Source organism: Nerophis ophidion, linkage group LG08 (genome assembly GCF_033978795.1).
Source record: "Nerophis ophidion isolate RoL-2023_Sa linkage group LG08, RoL_Noph_v1.0, whole genome shotgun sequence".
Classification (NCBI taxonomy): domain Eukaryota; kingdom Metazoa; phylum Chordata; class Actinopteri; order Syngnathiformes; family Syngnathidae; genus Nerophis; species Nerophis ophidion.
The window spans coordinates 26322569-26339301 of NC_084618.1; the positions used below are offsets into that span (position 1 = coordinate 26322569).

At 37.4% G+C, this 16733-nt stretch overlaps 1 protein-coding gene across 1 annotated transcript in view; it reads left to right on the top strand.

Moving 5' to 3' along the window:
- The window catches only part of tbkbp1 (TBK1 binding protein 1), a 141017-nt gene that overhangs the window by 57567 nt on the left and 66717 nt on the right, over positions 1-16733 (top strand). The window contains exon 2 of the mRNA XM_061908114.1: positions 5503-5749. Within this exon, the coding sequence (XP_061764098.1) occupies positions 5519-5749 (231 nt within the window). The 5' untranslated portion in view covers positions 5503-5518. The remainder of the gene's footprint in view (positions 1-5502; positions 5750-16733) is intronic.

Consider the following 16733-nt stretch of genomic DNA (forward strand, 5'->3'; position numbering starts at 1 on the left):
TCGATCTATGTCCTTATCTCTCACGACCTATGGTCAAGAGTTTTGGATTATGACCAAAAAGACGAGGTACAGGTGGCTGAAATGAGTTTCCTCTGTCGGGTGGCGGGGCTCTCCCTTAGAAATAGGGTGAGAATCGCGGTCATTTGGGAGGGAGCTCTAGGTAAAATTTCTGCTCCTCCACATCGAGAGGAGCCAGATGAGGTGGTTTGGGCATCTGGTCAGAATACCCCCGGGATGCCTCCTAGGGGAGGCATTTAGGGAACATCCGACCGGTAAGAGGCCATGGGGAAAACCCAGGACACGTGTGTGTGTGTGTGTGTGTGTGTGTGTGTGTGTGTGTGTGTGTGTGTGTGTGTGTGTGTGTATAAAAAATGTAATCACTGCGATGAGGTGGCGACTTGTCCAGGGTGTACACCGCGTTCCGCCCGATTGTAGCTGAGATAGGCACCAGTGCCCCCCGCGACCCCAAAGGGAATAAGCGGTAGGAAATGGATGGAAAAATTTAATCATTAAAACAAATTATATATATATATATATATATATATATATATATATATACATATACACACACACAGACAGTATATACATACAGTATATTCACAGTATATACTTATATATATACTATATACTATATATAAATATATATATATATATATATATATATATATATACAAACCCCGTTTCCATATGAGTTGGGGAATTGTGTTAATGTAAATATAAATGGAATACAATGATTTGCAAATCCTTTTCAACCCATATTCAGTTTAATGCACTACAAAGACAAAATATTTGATGTTCAAACTCATAAACTTTAATGTGTTTTGCAAATAATAATTAACTTAGAATTTCATGACTAAAACACGTGCCAAAATAGGTGGGAAAGGGCATGTTCACCACTGTGTTACATCACCTTTTCTTTCAACAACACAATAAATGTTTGGGAACTGAGGAAACTAATTGTTGAAGCTTTGAAAGTGGAATTCTTTCCCATTCTTGTTTTATGTAGAGCTTCAGTCGTTCAACAGTCCGGGGTCTCCGCTGTCGTATTTTACGCTTCATAATGCGCTGCACATGTTCGATGGGAGACAGGTCTGGACTGCAGGCGGGCCAGGAAAGTACACGCACTCTTTTTTTACGAAGCCACGCTGTTGTAACACGTGCTGAATGTGGCTTGGCATTGTCTTGCTGAAATAAGCAGGGGCGTCCATGAAAAAGACGGCGCTTAGATAGCAGCATATGTTGTTCCAAAACCTGTATGTACCTTTCAGCATTAATGGTGCCTTCACAGATGTGCAAGTTACCCATGCCTTGGGCACTAATGCACCCCCATACCATCATAGATGCTGGATGGTTCGCTTCCCCTTTGGTCCGGATGACACAATGTCGAATATTTCCAAAAACAATTTGAAATGTGGACTCGTCAGACCACAGAACACTTTTCCACTTTGCATCTGTCCATCTCAGATGATCTCGGGCCCAGTATAGCCGCCGGCGTTTCTGGATGATGTTGATAAAAGGCTTTCGCTTTGCATAGTAGAGCTTTAACTTGCACTTACAGATGTAGAAACCAACTGTATTTAGTGACAGTGGTTTTCTGAAGTGTTCCTGAGCCCATGTGGTGATATCCTTTAGAGATTGATGACAGTTTTTGATACAGTCCCGTCTGACCGATCGAAGGTCACGGTCATTCAATGTTAGTTTCCGGCCATGCCGCTTACGTGGAGTGATTTCTCCTCCAGATTTTCTGAACCTTTTGATGATATTATGGACCGTATATGTTGAAATCCCTAAATTTCTTGCAATTGCACTTTGAGAAACGTTGTTCTTAAACTATTTGACTATTTGCTCATGCAGTTGTGGACAAATGGGTGTACCTCGCCCCATCCTTTCTTGTGAAAGACTGAGCACTTTTTGGTAAGCTGTTTTTATACCCAATCATGGAACCCACCTGTTCCCAATTAGCCTGCACACCTGTGGAATGTTCCAAATAAGTGTTTGATGAGCATTCCTCAACTTTATCAGTATTTATTGCCACCTTTCCCAACTTCTTTGTCACGTGTTGCTGGCATCAAATTCTAAAGTAAATGACTATTTGCAAAAAATAAATGTTTATCAGTTCGAACATCAAATATGTTGTCTTTGTAGGATATTCAACTGAATATGGGTTGAAAATGATTTGCAAATAATTGTATTCCGTTTATATTTACATTTAACACAATTTCCCAACTCATATGGAAACGGGGTTTGTATATATATATATATATATATATATATATATATATATATATATATATATATATATATAAATATATATATATATATTTATATATATATATATATATATATACATATGTCATGACGGGGTGTGTCGCAACATGCGGCGAGGTTTGTTCTCCCAGGACGCAATCAGACTTTTCCGGACAACGGTAGAAGGTACAAACATAATTGAATTTTAACACTCAAAAGTACTACAAAAACAAAGGGCGCGCACAAGGCGGGGAACAAAACTAACATATAAACAGACTGAGGACATGAAACAAAACTACACTTACTGTGACGTGAAAAGCATGAAACTATGGCAAGAAGTGAGCAATCAGAAGTGTCAGGAGTGTGATGTCGCCAGGCAGACCACCAGAAAATGACAGGCTTGAATAGTGATGTGGTGATTGAAAACAGGTGCGTGAGTTCAAATGAATCAGGTGCGTGAGTCGTGAGGACAGGTGAACTGATTGGCAGTCATGGTGAAAAAACAGGGAGTGAAAAAAAAGGAACTGACAGAGTGCAAAAACCACACAGAACATAGCCAAACTAAACATGATCACCAAACATGACTATATATATATATATATATATATATATATATATGTATATATATATATATATATATATATATATATATATTAGGGGTGTAATGGTACATACATATGTACCATTGAACAAGCAAAGCAGCTTTTTAAGACTTTAGCTTAGAAACTCGTTCGGTACACCCCCGTACCGAAACGGTTCAATACAAATTTACGTACCGTTACACCCCTAATATATATATATATATATATATATATATATATATATATATATATATATATATATATATATATATATATATATATATATATATATATATGTATGGTACAATACAAATGTACGTACCGTTACACCCCTAATATATACATATATATATATTAGGGGTGTAACGGTACGTACATTTGTATTGTACATTTGTATTGTTCAATACAGATGTACGTACCGTTACACCCCTAATATATATATATATATATATATATATATATATATATATATATATATATATATATATATATATATATATATATATTAGAGGTGTAACGGTACGTACATTTGTATTGAACCGTTTCGGTACGGGGGTTTCGGTTCGGTACGGGGGTGTACCGAACGAGTTTCAAAGCTAAAGTCTTAAAAAGCTGCTTTGCTTGTTCTGCCTCTGTCTCAGCACCCAGCATTGTCCCACCCACACAACCTTTTGATTGATTACATATATAGCAGTAACAGCCAATCAGCAGTGCGTATTCAGAGCGCATGTAGTCTGTGATCCAGCAGGCAGAGGAGACAGTTGAGGGAGTTTAGCAGGTGAGCATAAGGCAACGTACTCTCCCCAAATGATTATAAACACCTCCCAGTCATCTACTACGAACATCACCATGAGGCCGTTGACCTTCTAGAAACTTAAACTGCAGCTCAGCTCGCTCGCAATTCTGGCTCGAGGTGAAAGCTAATTAGCATTAACATTGACATAAATATATACTGTAATATATATGTATAATTTTCAAAAATCGATTTCCATCCATCCATCCATCTTTTTCCACTTATCCAAGGTCGGGTTGCGGGGCAGCAGCCTAAGCAGGGAAGCCCAGAATTACCTCTCCCCAGCCATTTCGTCCAGCTCTTCCCGGAGGATCCTGAGGCGTTCCCAAACCAGCCGGGAGACATAGTCTTCCCAACGTGTCCTGGGTCTTCCCCGTGGCCTCCTGCCGGTCGGACATGCCCGAAACACCTCCCTAGGGAGGCGTTAGGGTGGCATCCTGACCAGATGCCCAAACCACCTCACCTGGCTTCTCTCGATGTGGAGGGACAGAGGCTTTACTTTGAGCTCCCATTCCCGTCGTTTTTTTTTTTTGTGCACCCCCACCAAATAATACATTGCGAGAATAAGTTGGAATGGAGAATTGATTCTAAATCGAATCGTCACCATAGGAATCATAAAATGGATCAAATCGTTAGGTGCCCAAAGATTCACACCTGCAGTGGTTTCCTCTCACTGAATGAACACACACACGCACACACACGCACGCACGCACACACACGCACACACACACACACACACACACACACACACACACACACACACACACACACACACACACACACACACACACACACACACACACACACACACACACACGTGTACGGATCAATCACACAAATGACGCAGAAACCAAACAAAGGATGTTGAGGTCCGTTTTAAAGGCCTACTGAAACCCACTACTACCGACCACGCAGTCTGATAGTTTATATATCAATGATGAAATATTAACATTACAACACATGCCAATACGGCCGGTTTAGTTTACTAAATTGCAATTTTAAATTTCCCGCGAGTTTCTTATTAAAAACTTCGCAGAATGATGACACGTACACGTGAAGCTTTAACACAGAGCGGTCAAGCGAACATGTTTTCTCTACGTCAACCAGCATATTTTTGGATGGGGAAATTGTGATATATATCTTACCGGAGACATCAGTGGATTATTTGTCGTCCTGCAGCAGCTGTCAAAAAAGGCAGCTGTGAGCTTGGCTCCTCGGCTTCTCTCTGAGACACTGCGTGTTCACCGCAGCCATCCGACCTCGAGGTATGTCTTTACAATCCTTAAAATCTCACTAAAACAATATTAAGACAATAAGCAGAATTATCCTAGTAAATGTGTCTAATTACATCTGAAACGCTCACACTGCCACCGCCCGGAGCCGTCGCTTTTTTTTTTTTTTTTTCTAGTCCTTCACTATCAATATCCTAATTCACGAATCTTTCATCCTCGCTCAAATTAATGGGGAAATTGTCGCTTTCGCTGTCTGAATTGCTCTTACTGCTGGTGGCTCCCATATAAACAATGTGAATATGTGTGGAGCCCTGCAACTCGTGACATCACGCGCACATACTTCCGATAAAGGCAAGGCTTTTCTATTAGCGACCAAAAGTTGCGAACTTAATTGTCGATGTTTTCTACTAAATCCTTTCAGCAAAAATATGGCAATATTGTGAAATGATCAAGTATGAAACAGAATGGACCTGCTATTCCCGTTTAAATAAGAAAATCTCATTTCAGTAGGCCTTTAAGATAGGTCAAAAAATGTCAACAGTGCATGGCGTCCGTTGTGACAACTTTCTGATGTGTTTGTGCTCCCTTGAAAGCGCTGTCGTTAAAAATGTGTGTGTGTGTGTGTGTGTGTGTGTGTGTGTGTGTTCAGGTTGAGGCCGAGCGCCATGCAGTCTCTCTTCGGTGGCGAGCTGGGGCTGCTAGGAGGGGCCGGCGACGGCGGGGGCCTGAAGGAGGACGGCGTGGCGTGGCGCTCGCCGCCCCTGCCCGCCGACGACGTCTACTCGGCCTCCCACTTCGCCCTGATCGCCGCCTACCAGGACATCAAGACCCGGCTGGGCGGCCTGGAGCGCGAGAACAGCAGCATCAAGCGGAAGCTGAAAATCTACGAGATCAAGGTGCCGACCTTTTCTCTAGCAGCGAGATCCTTTTTTTTTTGTGGGGGATGCTTTCCGTTCCTGCAAGTTCGCCCGCAGGGAGTAAATCTCCGAGGCTTGTTTGTAGCCGGGCTGCTCAGGTTGGCATTGATATGGCGCGCTGAAAATAACAACATGTAGTCACATGACTCACTCGGCTCGTTGAATCATTCGTGACTCATCACAACTCTTTGCTAACCCGCTCACTCTCCATTATTACGATCATGATGATTTTGGAGGTAGACACGAGTTTGTGTGCACAACAAGTCATAGTCGGGACTTTGTTTTTCTGATGTGCATTTGTGCGAGTCGATACTGCTGATACCAGATCTTTATGCTCTCATATCGATTCTCAAGTCACATTTTGTCCAAACTTTTTCTTCCAAGGGCCGTGTACTTAAGGTCAAAGTATGCAGGGGCCATATTGATGTTTTTTCATCTAAAAAAATGCTAACAGATATTGTGTCAGCTTTGTATTATAGTATAAATAACATATACATATATATACATACATATATATATACATATATATGTTTGTATATGTATGTATATATGTATGTATAAGAATGTATATGTATGTATATGTATGTATATATGTACTGTATGTATGTATATAAGAATATATGTATGTATATGCATGTATATGCATGTATATATGTGTATTTATGTATGTATATAAGTACATATGTATGTATATATGTGTATATATTAATGTATGTATATGTATAAGTATATATGTATGTATATAAGTATATATGTATGTATATGTATGAATATATGTGCATATATGTATGTATGTATGTATATAAGTATATATGTATGTCTGTATATATGTATATATTTATGTATATATATATATATATATATATATATATATACACACACACAGGGGCGGCATGGCGTAGTGGGTAGAGCGGCCGTGCCAGAAACCTGAGGCTTGCAGGTTCGCTGCCCGCCTATTGACATCCAAATCGCTGCCATTGTGTCCTTGGGCAAGACACTCTACCCTTGCCCACGTTCCGCTCACACTGGTGAATGAATGATGAATGAATGATAGGTGGTGGTCGGAGGGGCCGTAGGCACAAACTGGCAGCCACACTTTCGTCAGTCTACCCCAGGGCAGCTGTGGCTACAGATGTAGCTTACCACCACCGGGTGTGAATGAATGATGGGTTCCCACTTCTCTGTGAGCGCTTTGAATTTATAGTAATAGAAAGCGCGATACAAATCTAATCCATTATATATATATATATATATATATATTTAGCAATGTGAGATAATAAAAAAATAGCTAGTACTGTGCTAGCATGTTAAAAATAGCGAGCGCACAGTTAGCATTAGTAAAATACCCAAAATGTATGACACCGCGGTGTACACCGAGTAAATTAGCTTTAAAAGCTAGCGTGTTAACATTAGCATGCTATCAGTAACAGTAACATAGTAAAAAAAAATGGACAAATCAGAGGACCTAAGGGGCATTTTGGTAGTTTTTCACCGTCAAAACCACAATATTGAGATTTTTATCAAAAAAACTGGTGTAAATTACGTGTTAACCCTGAAGAGCCAAAGTGGAACTGAAATGCTAGGTTGTTATGATAGCATGCTGGCCAGATAGCGTCGCATAACAAAAAATATAAGCAAAATGCGTTAAGAAAAACAAGCTGGCATCCTAGCATGCTTACAGTTAACATTAGTGTAAAATTAGGTAAAAAAGCCAGCATGTTAACATTGCTATGTTAAAATGCTAACTGCAACATATGTCAGGTACCAAAATATATCACCTGGAAATGGTGTTCAAAATGCTAGCCTGCTGATGTTAGCATGCATCAAGGACCAATACATGACTGAGGTGTGTACCTACAAAGTTTGCTTCACAAAAATAGCTATCATACTAACATTAGCACGCCAACTGTAACATGCATCAAGTTAGAGGTTAGAAAAGCTCCTTCTGGTTGCATGAAGATTTATTTTAAAACAGATTTTTGAAAATTATGAATCATTTCAGATTCGGAATGATTAAGAATCGCGATTCGGATGTGAATCGATTTTTTTGTGCACCCCAAGGATGTAACCATTAATGTATGCCAATGACATAAGACAAGTGATGTGACTCTTACAACTCACGATTCCATTTGATTCTGGTTCCTGAGGTGAGGACTCAATACCGAATCGATTCTTGATTCAACACGATACTCGATTCAAACCGATTCATGCAATGTATTATTTGGTATAATAACTAAAATGAAACATGTTCAACACAAATTAGAGGTTGGAAAACCTCCTTCTGGTTGCATTAAGGTTTTTTTTTCAAATTTATTCTTGAAAATTAGGAATCATTTTTGATTCGGAATGAACAAGAATCGCGACCCGGATGTGAATCGATTTTTTTGTGCACCTCTGATTCTTAACCGTTAATGTATGCCAGCGACGTAACGAGACAAGGGATGTGGCTCTTACAACTCACGGTCTGATTGGATTCCAGTTCCTGGAGTGACGATTTGATTCAGAATCGATTTTCGATTCAACGCGAAACCCGATTCAAACTGATTCACGCATTGTATTATTTGGTATAATAATTATAATTAAAGCTGCTTGCAGCGATGGACGGGACCGCTTTGGCTGCTGCCCCCGCGACCCAAGCCCGGAAAAGCGTTAGAAAATGGATGGATGGATTATTACACAGCGAAAAAGTTTTATACACATAAATTATACATCAGACTTGTAGGCACCTTATGTAAGTACCCAAAATAAAGACTCGACATAAAAAGAAATTCAATCAGAGAAGAAACATAGGAGGAAACAGGATTAAAACCCGATGCTAACCGCCCATTGAAAATACATGGGTACGGCTAGTAGCTACTATTAGCAAACAGATAGACCTACCAACTCGGCGTATAAAAAGTGATGATGGCCTTAAAACGCCACAAAAGTCAAGCACCATATGTAAGTACCCAAAATAAAGACTCGACATACAAATAAATTCAATCGAAGCACAAACATAGGAAGAAACAGGATTAAAACCCGGAGCTAACCGCCCATTGAAAATACATGGGTACGGTTAGTAGCTACTATTAGCAAACAGATAGACTTACCAACTCGGCGTAATATCTTAACATCGACACTCTCTCGTCGCAACAAAAAATACGTGCCTTGGCTGCTGTAAACCACCACAACGTAGCCCACTGGGCATCCGCCGTCCTTGGTAACCACCAGCAAACTAGATGAGCAACTGGGAATCCAACCAGCAACCCGCGTGGGATTATGCCGCTTTTTCCGACACGACTCCCGGCTTTTAAGGCTGGTGTGCGGGAAAAATCAGGTGGGGAACGCGAGCGTGAAGGAAAGTGGCACGGAAGGAGGAAGTGAGCGAAGCGAGGGGAAACCTTCTTCCTGTCGTCGGTCATGTGACCTGGCGAAGGAAGTCCACGTCCTGTCATGTGACCAGCGGGCCGCTTGGGGGCGTCTGGGAGGGCATCTCAGACCACATCAATAACCAGCGCTTGCCCCGCTGTGATGGATGGAGATGTTGTTGCTATGGCAACCATCTACGTGGGAAGAGTAAGTGGTGGGGGGGTGGAGAACATGAAGCCATGCGAACGTGTCCTCCTCATGCAGGGTGTCCTAACTTCTTCCACGGAAAATGATTTGGAAAATACTCCCAAGTATTTTAAAGTATGTCAATTAAAACCAACAAAAACGTTTCCACTTACGATACAGTACCAATATTGGAGCCTTGAGTATTGATCTTATACCAATTGATTTGATACGATATTATCCAGATCCATACATACTTTTTATGTTGTAGGAAAAAAAATCACTTCACATTGGAACTGCACTTATTATTTATTTTTGTGTTTTTATTCCGAAAACTTTTTTTTTGAGACTGAATTTATGGAACAGAATTTTTAGCGTTTGAATTAGTGAACGGAATTTTTTTTTAACATCAAATTATGTTGAATATTTCATTGAAACTTTTTTGTTAGCAAAATGCACGTTTAGAAATTCAGTGTAAAAAAAGGTTGTGATAAAAAATTCAGTGTAAAAAAAATCAATGTTGAAAAATTCAGGGTAAAAAAATTTCAGCACTGAATTTTTTTTTAACACTGAATTTTTTTACACCGAATATTTATACATTGATTTTTTTACACTTAATTTGTATACACTACATTTTTATACATAGGTTTTTTTACACTAAAATTTTATACACTGAATTTTTTTGCACTGAATTTTTCAACACTTTTTTTTACACTATTTTTTATTTACACAAAATTTTTATAGAATGATTTTTTTCAGACTGAACTTTTAACATTGATTTTTTACACTTAATTTTATACACTATATTTTTATACATAGATTTTTTTACACATAAATTTTACACTGAGTTTTTAAACTTAATTTTTCTACACTTTGTCTTAAAACTCAATTTTTATGCACTGATTTTTTTTACACTGAGTCTTAAAACTACATTTTTATGAGCTGATTTTTTTACACTGAATTTTTATACACTGCATTTTTATATACAACATGTTTATTAACTGTTTTTTTACACAGATTTTTTAAACTTACATTTAGATAACAGTTTTATGTAATGAAATTGTCAGTATAATTTGATGTAAAAAAAATTAAGTTCACACAATTGAAACAAAAAAATACTGTTTTTTTAAATTCAGTGTCAAAAAAAGTGTTTGTAATGAAAACACAAATTAACCTGTATCAGTTCAACATTTTCAAGAATGTATTATTAAAAACATATTTTGAATTATTATTTTTAAAGCACTTGTCAGCAGCCAAGAAGCGCTTTTGTAACCTTTAACCTCTTTTATTAGACTGCATATACAAAATAGGAGGGTTGATCCTATTCCGATTCTCGGTGTGATGATTCGATTCAGTATCGATTTTTGATTCAAATCAATTCTCGATTAAAAATCAATACTTTTTTAAAACCATTTGGTGCCAGTTCTATGATTAACTCCATTTCTCCGTAAAACAGATAAACAGCTGTGATAATTTTCTATATTACTAAATATAAAACTGGTTTTGTCTATTAAAATTCTACCCAAGTGGCTAGACAGGACAATTTTTGGGGGGGAAAAAACAAAATAAAAATATATACACATATGCATATATTCTTTCAATAGTTTTTTGACTTTTTTAAATCAATTAAGAATCAGGTTTCATTTGAAAATTACATTTTTGTTGTTGTTTATATTGACAAATGTGCTGTTTAACTCAATGATTTGCTCAATGATTACCTATGTAGAGCTTGTGTGCTATTGTGTGCTTAGCTGTTGTGTAGCTGCTCGCTCCTAGCAGCCCATAGCCGAGCATGTATTTAAACAAAATAATAATAATTTATTTAATTTCAATATAATTTTTGTATTTAATTGTTTTATTTTTTTATTTCAATAAGCACACAATTTTCGTCATGTTTGATGACACCAAAGCACTCTTAGAGTGCGGCATAGCTCGGTTGGTAGAGTGGCCGTGCCAGCAACTTGAGGGTTGCAGGTTCGATTCCCGCTTCCGCTATCCTGGTCACTGCCGTTGTGTCCTTGGGCAAGGCACTTTACCCACCTGCTGCCAGTGCCACCCACACTGGTTTAAATGTAACTTTGATATTGGGTTCCACTATGTAAAGCGCTTTGAGTCACTAGAGAAAAGTGCTATATAAATATGATTCACTTCACTAATTCACATCAAACATGACGAAAATTGTTGCTTTTTTTAAATAAAAAACAAATTTGATATTGATATCGGCTCAATTCGATATTGATATCGGCTCAAAATTGACCAAAAAAAAAGTATTTTTGCTTGCATGTAAAATGTGTGATATCATGCGCGATATAATCAGTCCCGCAATGTGTTTACTCATACAAAGTGAACATCTAAATGTCCTCTAATATGCACATTTAAATTTTATTGAAACGGTAGAAAATGGATGGAAAATAAAAATCATTTATTTAATTTCAATATATATATATATATATTTTTTTTTTTATTTCAATAAGCACACAATTTTTGTCATGTTTGATGACAACAAACAGAAAATAGATTTTTATTGAAATAAAAAACTAAAAAACGCAAACTATTAAATTAAAAAAATATATTTAAATTAAATACATTATTATTTTGTTTAAATATAATAAAAGTACGTATATTACAGCAGCGGCCCCTAACCTTTTTGTATCCGCGGACCGGTCAACGCTTAATAATTTGTCCCGCGGCCCGGGTGAAAAAGGGACGTTTTTGTCATGAAAAATTTAGGTTTTTGCGGTTGGTGCACTAATTGCAAGTGTATATTGTGTTTTTTATGTTGATTTAATTAAAAAAAATTTAAAAAAATAAATACATTTGGGTTTTTTGTTTTGTTTTGTTTTTTAAATAAATTTTTTTATAAAAAATTCTTCTGCGGCCCGATACCAATGGGGCCGCGGCCCGGTGGTTGGGGACCACTGTATTAGAGGACATTTAGATGTTCACTTTGTACAAGTAAACACGTTGCAAGAGTGCTTGCATCGCACATGATATCACACACAAGTAAAGTTGCTGCAGGACTGCTTGTATCGCACATGATATCACACATTTTACATGCAAGCAATGCAATCGTCTCATACATTTTTTTTGGGTCAATTTTGAGCCGATATCAATATTGAATCGGGACACCCATAACAGATTAGCGCCTTATCAAATAATATGTCATTAATAATCAATTCATAGTATTTTTTTTAAATCTGTGGCGGGGGACAGTATAAACCTCAAACGTCCACTGCAGAGGATGCTGCTTCTCAGGAGGATGAGATCCGGGACAAAAACTATTATTTAGGCTTTCAGCTGCTCCCATTTCCACTTTCTGTTTCTTGGACTTGAGACTTTTTTTTGTGCGTTCGGAAGGGGGCGGGGGGCCTGGGCCTCTGGGGGCTCGTGGGCTTTCAGTGTTTAACGGAGCAAAGGAAGCAAGGAGGGAGTTAGTGTAAATGGGAAAAGGTAGTTAAGTGGAGTGAAAAAGCCCCTGAAGCTGATGGAAGGCAGTCTAAATGCAAATGTGCTGGTTTATGGTGAAAGGCTTACATAACGCGTCTCATGTTGCCGAGTAACAACACTCACTCCAGCACAGAGACAGGAAGTACGATGCATATTTAAATCGCCTACATCAATATTTCATATTCCGTCAAACATCATCGTTAGTGGAAACTTGTCTTATCAAGGATGCAGTTCTATACAATGGAACCTCCATTTAAAAACCCAATTGATCATTCAACATGGTTCATAAATTGAAAAGTTTATACAGTGAAGCATAGTTGTCCATAAGAAACAATGCAAACATGAATAATTGGTTCCAGCTTCGACAAAAGTCCATATTTTAGCAACAAAATTGACAAAAGCATTTTAATGATAGCATGCTTACAATTAGTATGTGTGAAGTACCAAATTATAAGTATAAGGCGTGTGGCTGGAAAATTGGGGGGAAAAAGTTAGCTTTTTTTGTTAGCATGCTAACAGTTAGCACGTGTCAAGTACCAAATTATGTGACTCTGAGGCGTTCAGGTGTAAAATTGGCAAAACATTTTTTTTATAGCAATTTTATGTTAGCATGCTAACAGTTAGCATGTGTCAAGTACCAAATTATATGACTTTGAGGCGTTATGGTGCAAAATTTTCTAAGAAAATTAGCATTTTTGATGTTAGCATGCTATTACTTAGCATGTGTCTGGTACCAAATTATATGACTCTGAGGCATTCAGGTGCAAAATTGTTTAAAAAAGTTTACATTATAATGCTAGCATGCTAACAGTGAGCATGTGTCAAGTACCACATTATGACTCTGAGGCGTTCAAGTGCAAAATTGTCTAAAACAGTTGGCATTTTAATGTTAGCATGCTAACAGTGAGCATGTGTGAAGTACCAAATTATATGACTCTGAGGCCTTCAAGTGCAAAATTGTCAAAAAAAAATTTAGCATTTTAATGTTATCATGCTAAGAGTTAGCAAGTGTCAAGTACCACATTATGAATCTGGGGCGTTCGGATTCAAAATAGTCAAAAATGTTAGCATATTAATGTTAGCATGCTATCAGTGAGCATGTGTCAAGTACCAAATGATATGAGTCTGAGGCATTCGGATGTAAAATTGCCTAAAGAGTTAGAATTTTTATGTTAGGATGGTAACGGTTAGCATGTGTCAAGTATTAGTGGTTTGTGCAGCCCTTTGAGACACTAGTGATTTAGGGCTATATAAGTAAACATTGATTGATTGATTGATTGATTGATTGATTGATTAAATTATATGAATCTGAGGTGTTCAGGTCCAAAATTGTCTAAAAAAGTGTGCATTTTATTGTTAGCATGCGAACAGTTAGCATTTGTCAAGTACCAAATTATATCACTGAGGCGTTCTGGTGCAAAATTTTCTAAAACAGTTGGCATTTTAATGTTAGCAAGCTAACAGTGAGCATGTGTCAAGTACCAAATTATATGACTATGAGGCGTTCAAGTGCAAAATTGTCTAAAAAAAATTTAGCATTTTAATGTTATCATGCTAACAGTTCGCATGTGTCAAGTACCACATTATGAATCTGGGGCGTTCGGATTCAAAATAGTCAAAAATGTTAGCATATTAATGTTAGCATGCTATCAGTGAGCATGTGTCAAGTACCAACTTATATGAGTCTGAGGCGTTCGGATGGAAATTGGCTAAAGAGTTAGAATTTTTATGTTGGGATGGTAACGGTTAGCATGTTTCAAGTATTAAATTATATGAATCTGAGGTGTTCAGGTGCAAAATTGTCTAAAAAAGTATGCATTTTATTGTTAGCATGCGAACATTTGTCATGTACCAGATTTTATCACTGAGGCGTTCTGGTGCAAAATTGTCTAAAAAAAAAGTTAGCATTTTAATGCTAGCATGCTTACAGTTAGCATGTGTCAGGTACCACATTATGAGTCTGGGGTGTTCGGATTCAAAATTGTTTAAAAAATGTTGGCATATTAATGTTAGCATGCTAACAGTGAGCATGTGTCAAGTACCAAATTATATATTAATCTAAGGCATTGAGGTGCAAAATTGTCTAAACATGTTAGCATGCTAACAGTGAGTATGTGTGAAGTACCAAATTATATGACTATGAGGCGTGCAGGTGCAAAATTGTCTAAAAAAGTTAGCATTTTAGCGCTAGCATGCTAACAGTTAGCATGTGTCAAGTACCACATTATGAGTCTGGGACGTTCGGATTCAAAATTGTGTATAAATGTTATCATATTAATGTTAGCAAGCTAACAGTGAACATGTGTCAAGTACCAAATTAAATATGAGGCATTCGGATGCAAATTGGCTAAAGAGTTAGAATTTTTATGTTAGGATGCTATCAGTTAGCATTGTCAAGTACTAAGTTATATGAATCTGAGGCGTTGAAGTGCAAAATTGTCTAAAAAAGTTTGCATATTATTGTTAGCATGCTAACAGTTAGCATGTGTCAAGTACCAAATTATATGACTATGAGGCGTTCAAGTGCAAAATTGTCTAAAAAATTTTAGCATTTTAATGTTATCATGCTAACAGTGAGCGTGTGTCAAGCACCAAATTATATGACTCTGAGGCGTTCAAGTGCAAAATTGTCTAAAACAGTTGGCATTTTAATGTTATCATGCTAACAGTGAGCATGTGTCAAGTACCAAATTATATGACTATGAGGCGTTCAAGTGCAAAATTGTCTAAAAAATTTTAGCATTTTAATGTTATCATGCTAACAGTTAACATGTGTCAAGTATCACATTATGAATCTGGGGCGTTTGGATTCAAAATAGTCAAAAATGTTAGCATATTAATGTTAGCATGCTATCAGTGAGCATGTGTCAAGTACCAAATGATATGAGTCTGATGCGTTTGGATGTAAAATTGGCTAAAGAGTTAGAATTTTCATGTTAGGATGGTAACGGTTAGCATGTGTCGAGTATTAAACTATATGAATCTGAGGTGTTCAGGTGCAAAATTGTCTAAAAAAGTTTGCATATTATTGTTAGCATGCTAACAGTTAGCATGTGTCAAGTACCAAATTATATGACTGAGGCATTCAGGGGCAAAATTGTCTAAAAAAGTTAGCATTTTGATGCTAGCATGCTAACAGTTAGCATGTGTTAAGTACCACATTATGATTCTGTGGCATTCGGATTCAAAATTGTCTAAACATGTTAGCATATTAATGTTAGCATGCTAATATTTAGCATGTGGCCCCCCTGCATTCTTCAATTATATATATATATATATATATATATATATATATATATATATATATATATATATATATATATATATATATAAGAAGGTATTGGGTTAACAATCTATCATAAAAACAACACAGCAACAACGGCAAGCTAAACTGTGCACCCACAATAATAATACAAAAAACAAAAATGACGACTTGTCCAGGGTGTACACGCCTTCTGCCCGATTGTAGCTGAGATAGGCATCAGTGCCCCCCCGACCCCAAAGGGAATAAGCGGTAGAAAATGGATGGATGGATAGATAGTTTTCAACAAATGTGGGGCAGAAAGACAAGGGGGCGGGAAGAAGGGACAATGTGTGACTGCTCGGAAGGAGAGTCCTCGTCTTCCGGGGCTCTCTCTCCCTCTAAGTGTAAGTCCACAGCGATTACTTTATTCTTTCCAGACTAGTTTGTTGGCCTTGTTTAACCCATGTAGAGTAACACACAAGACTTCGTGAATGGCGAGAAAAGAAACAAACGCTGAAGCACTGAGAAGTGACGACACAATAGTCCCTTTGGTGCTCTCAAAAACGTTAACAACGGTGTTGTCAAAATGGTAAACAACTATGCTACCACAACGTTAACAACAATGTTGCAAAAACAATAAAAAACAACAACAATGTTTTAAAAATGTCAACATGTTGCGAAAACATTAACAACCATGTTGCAAAAACGATAAAAGAAAAGTTGCAAAAACATTAAAAACCA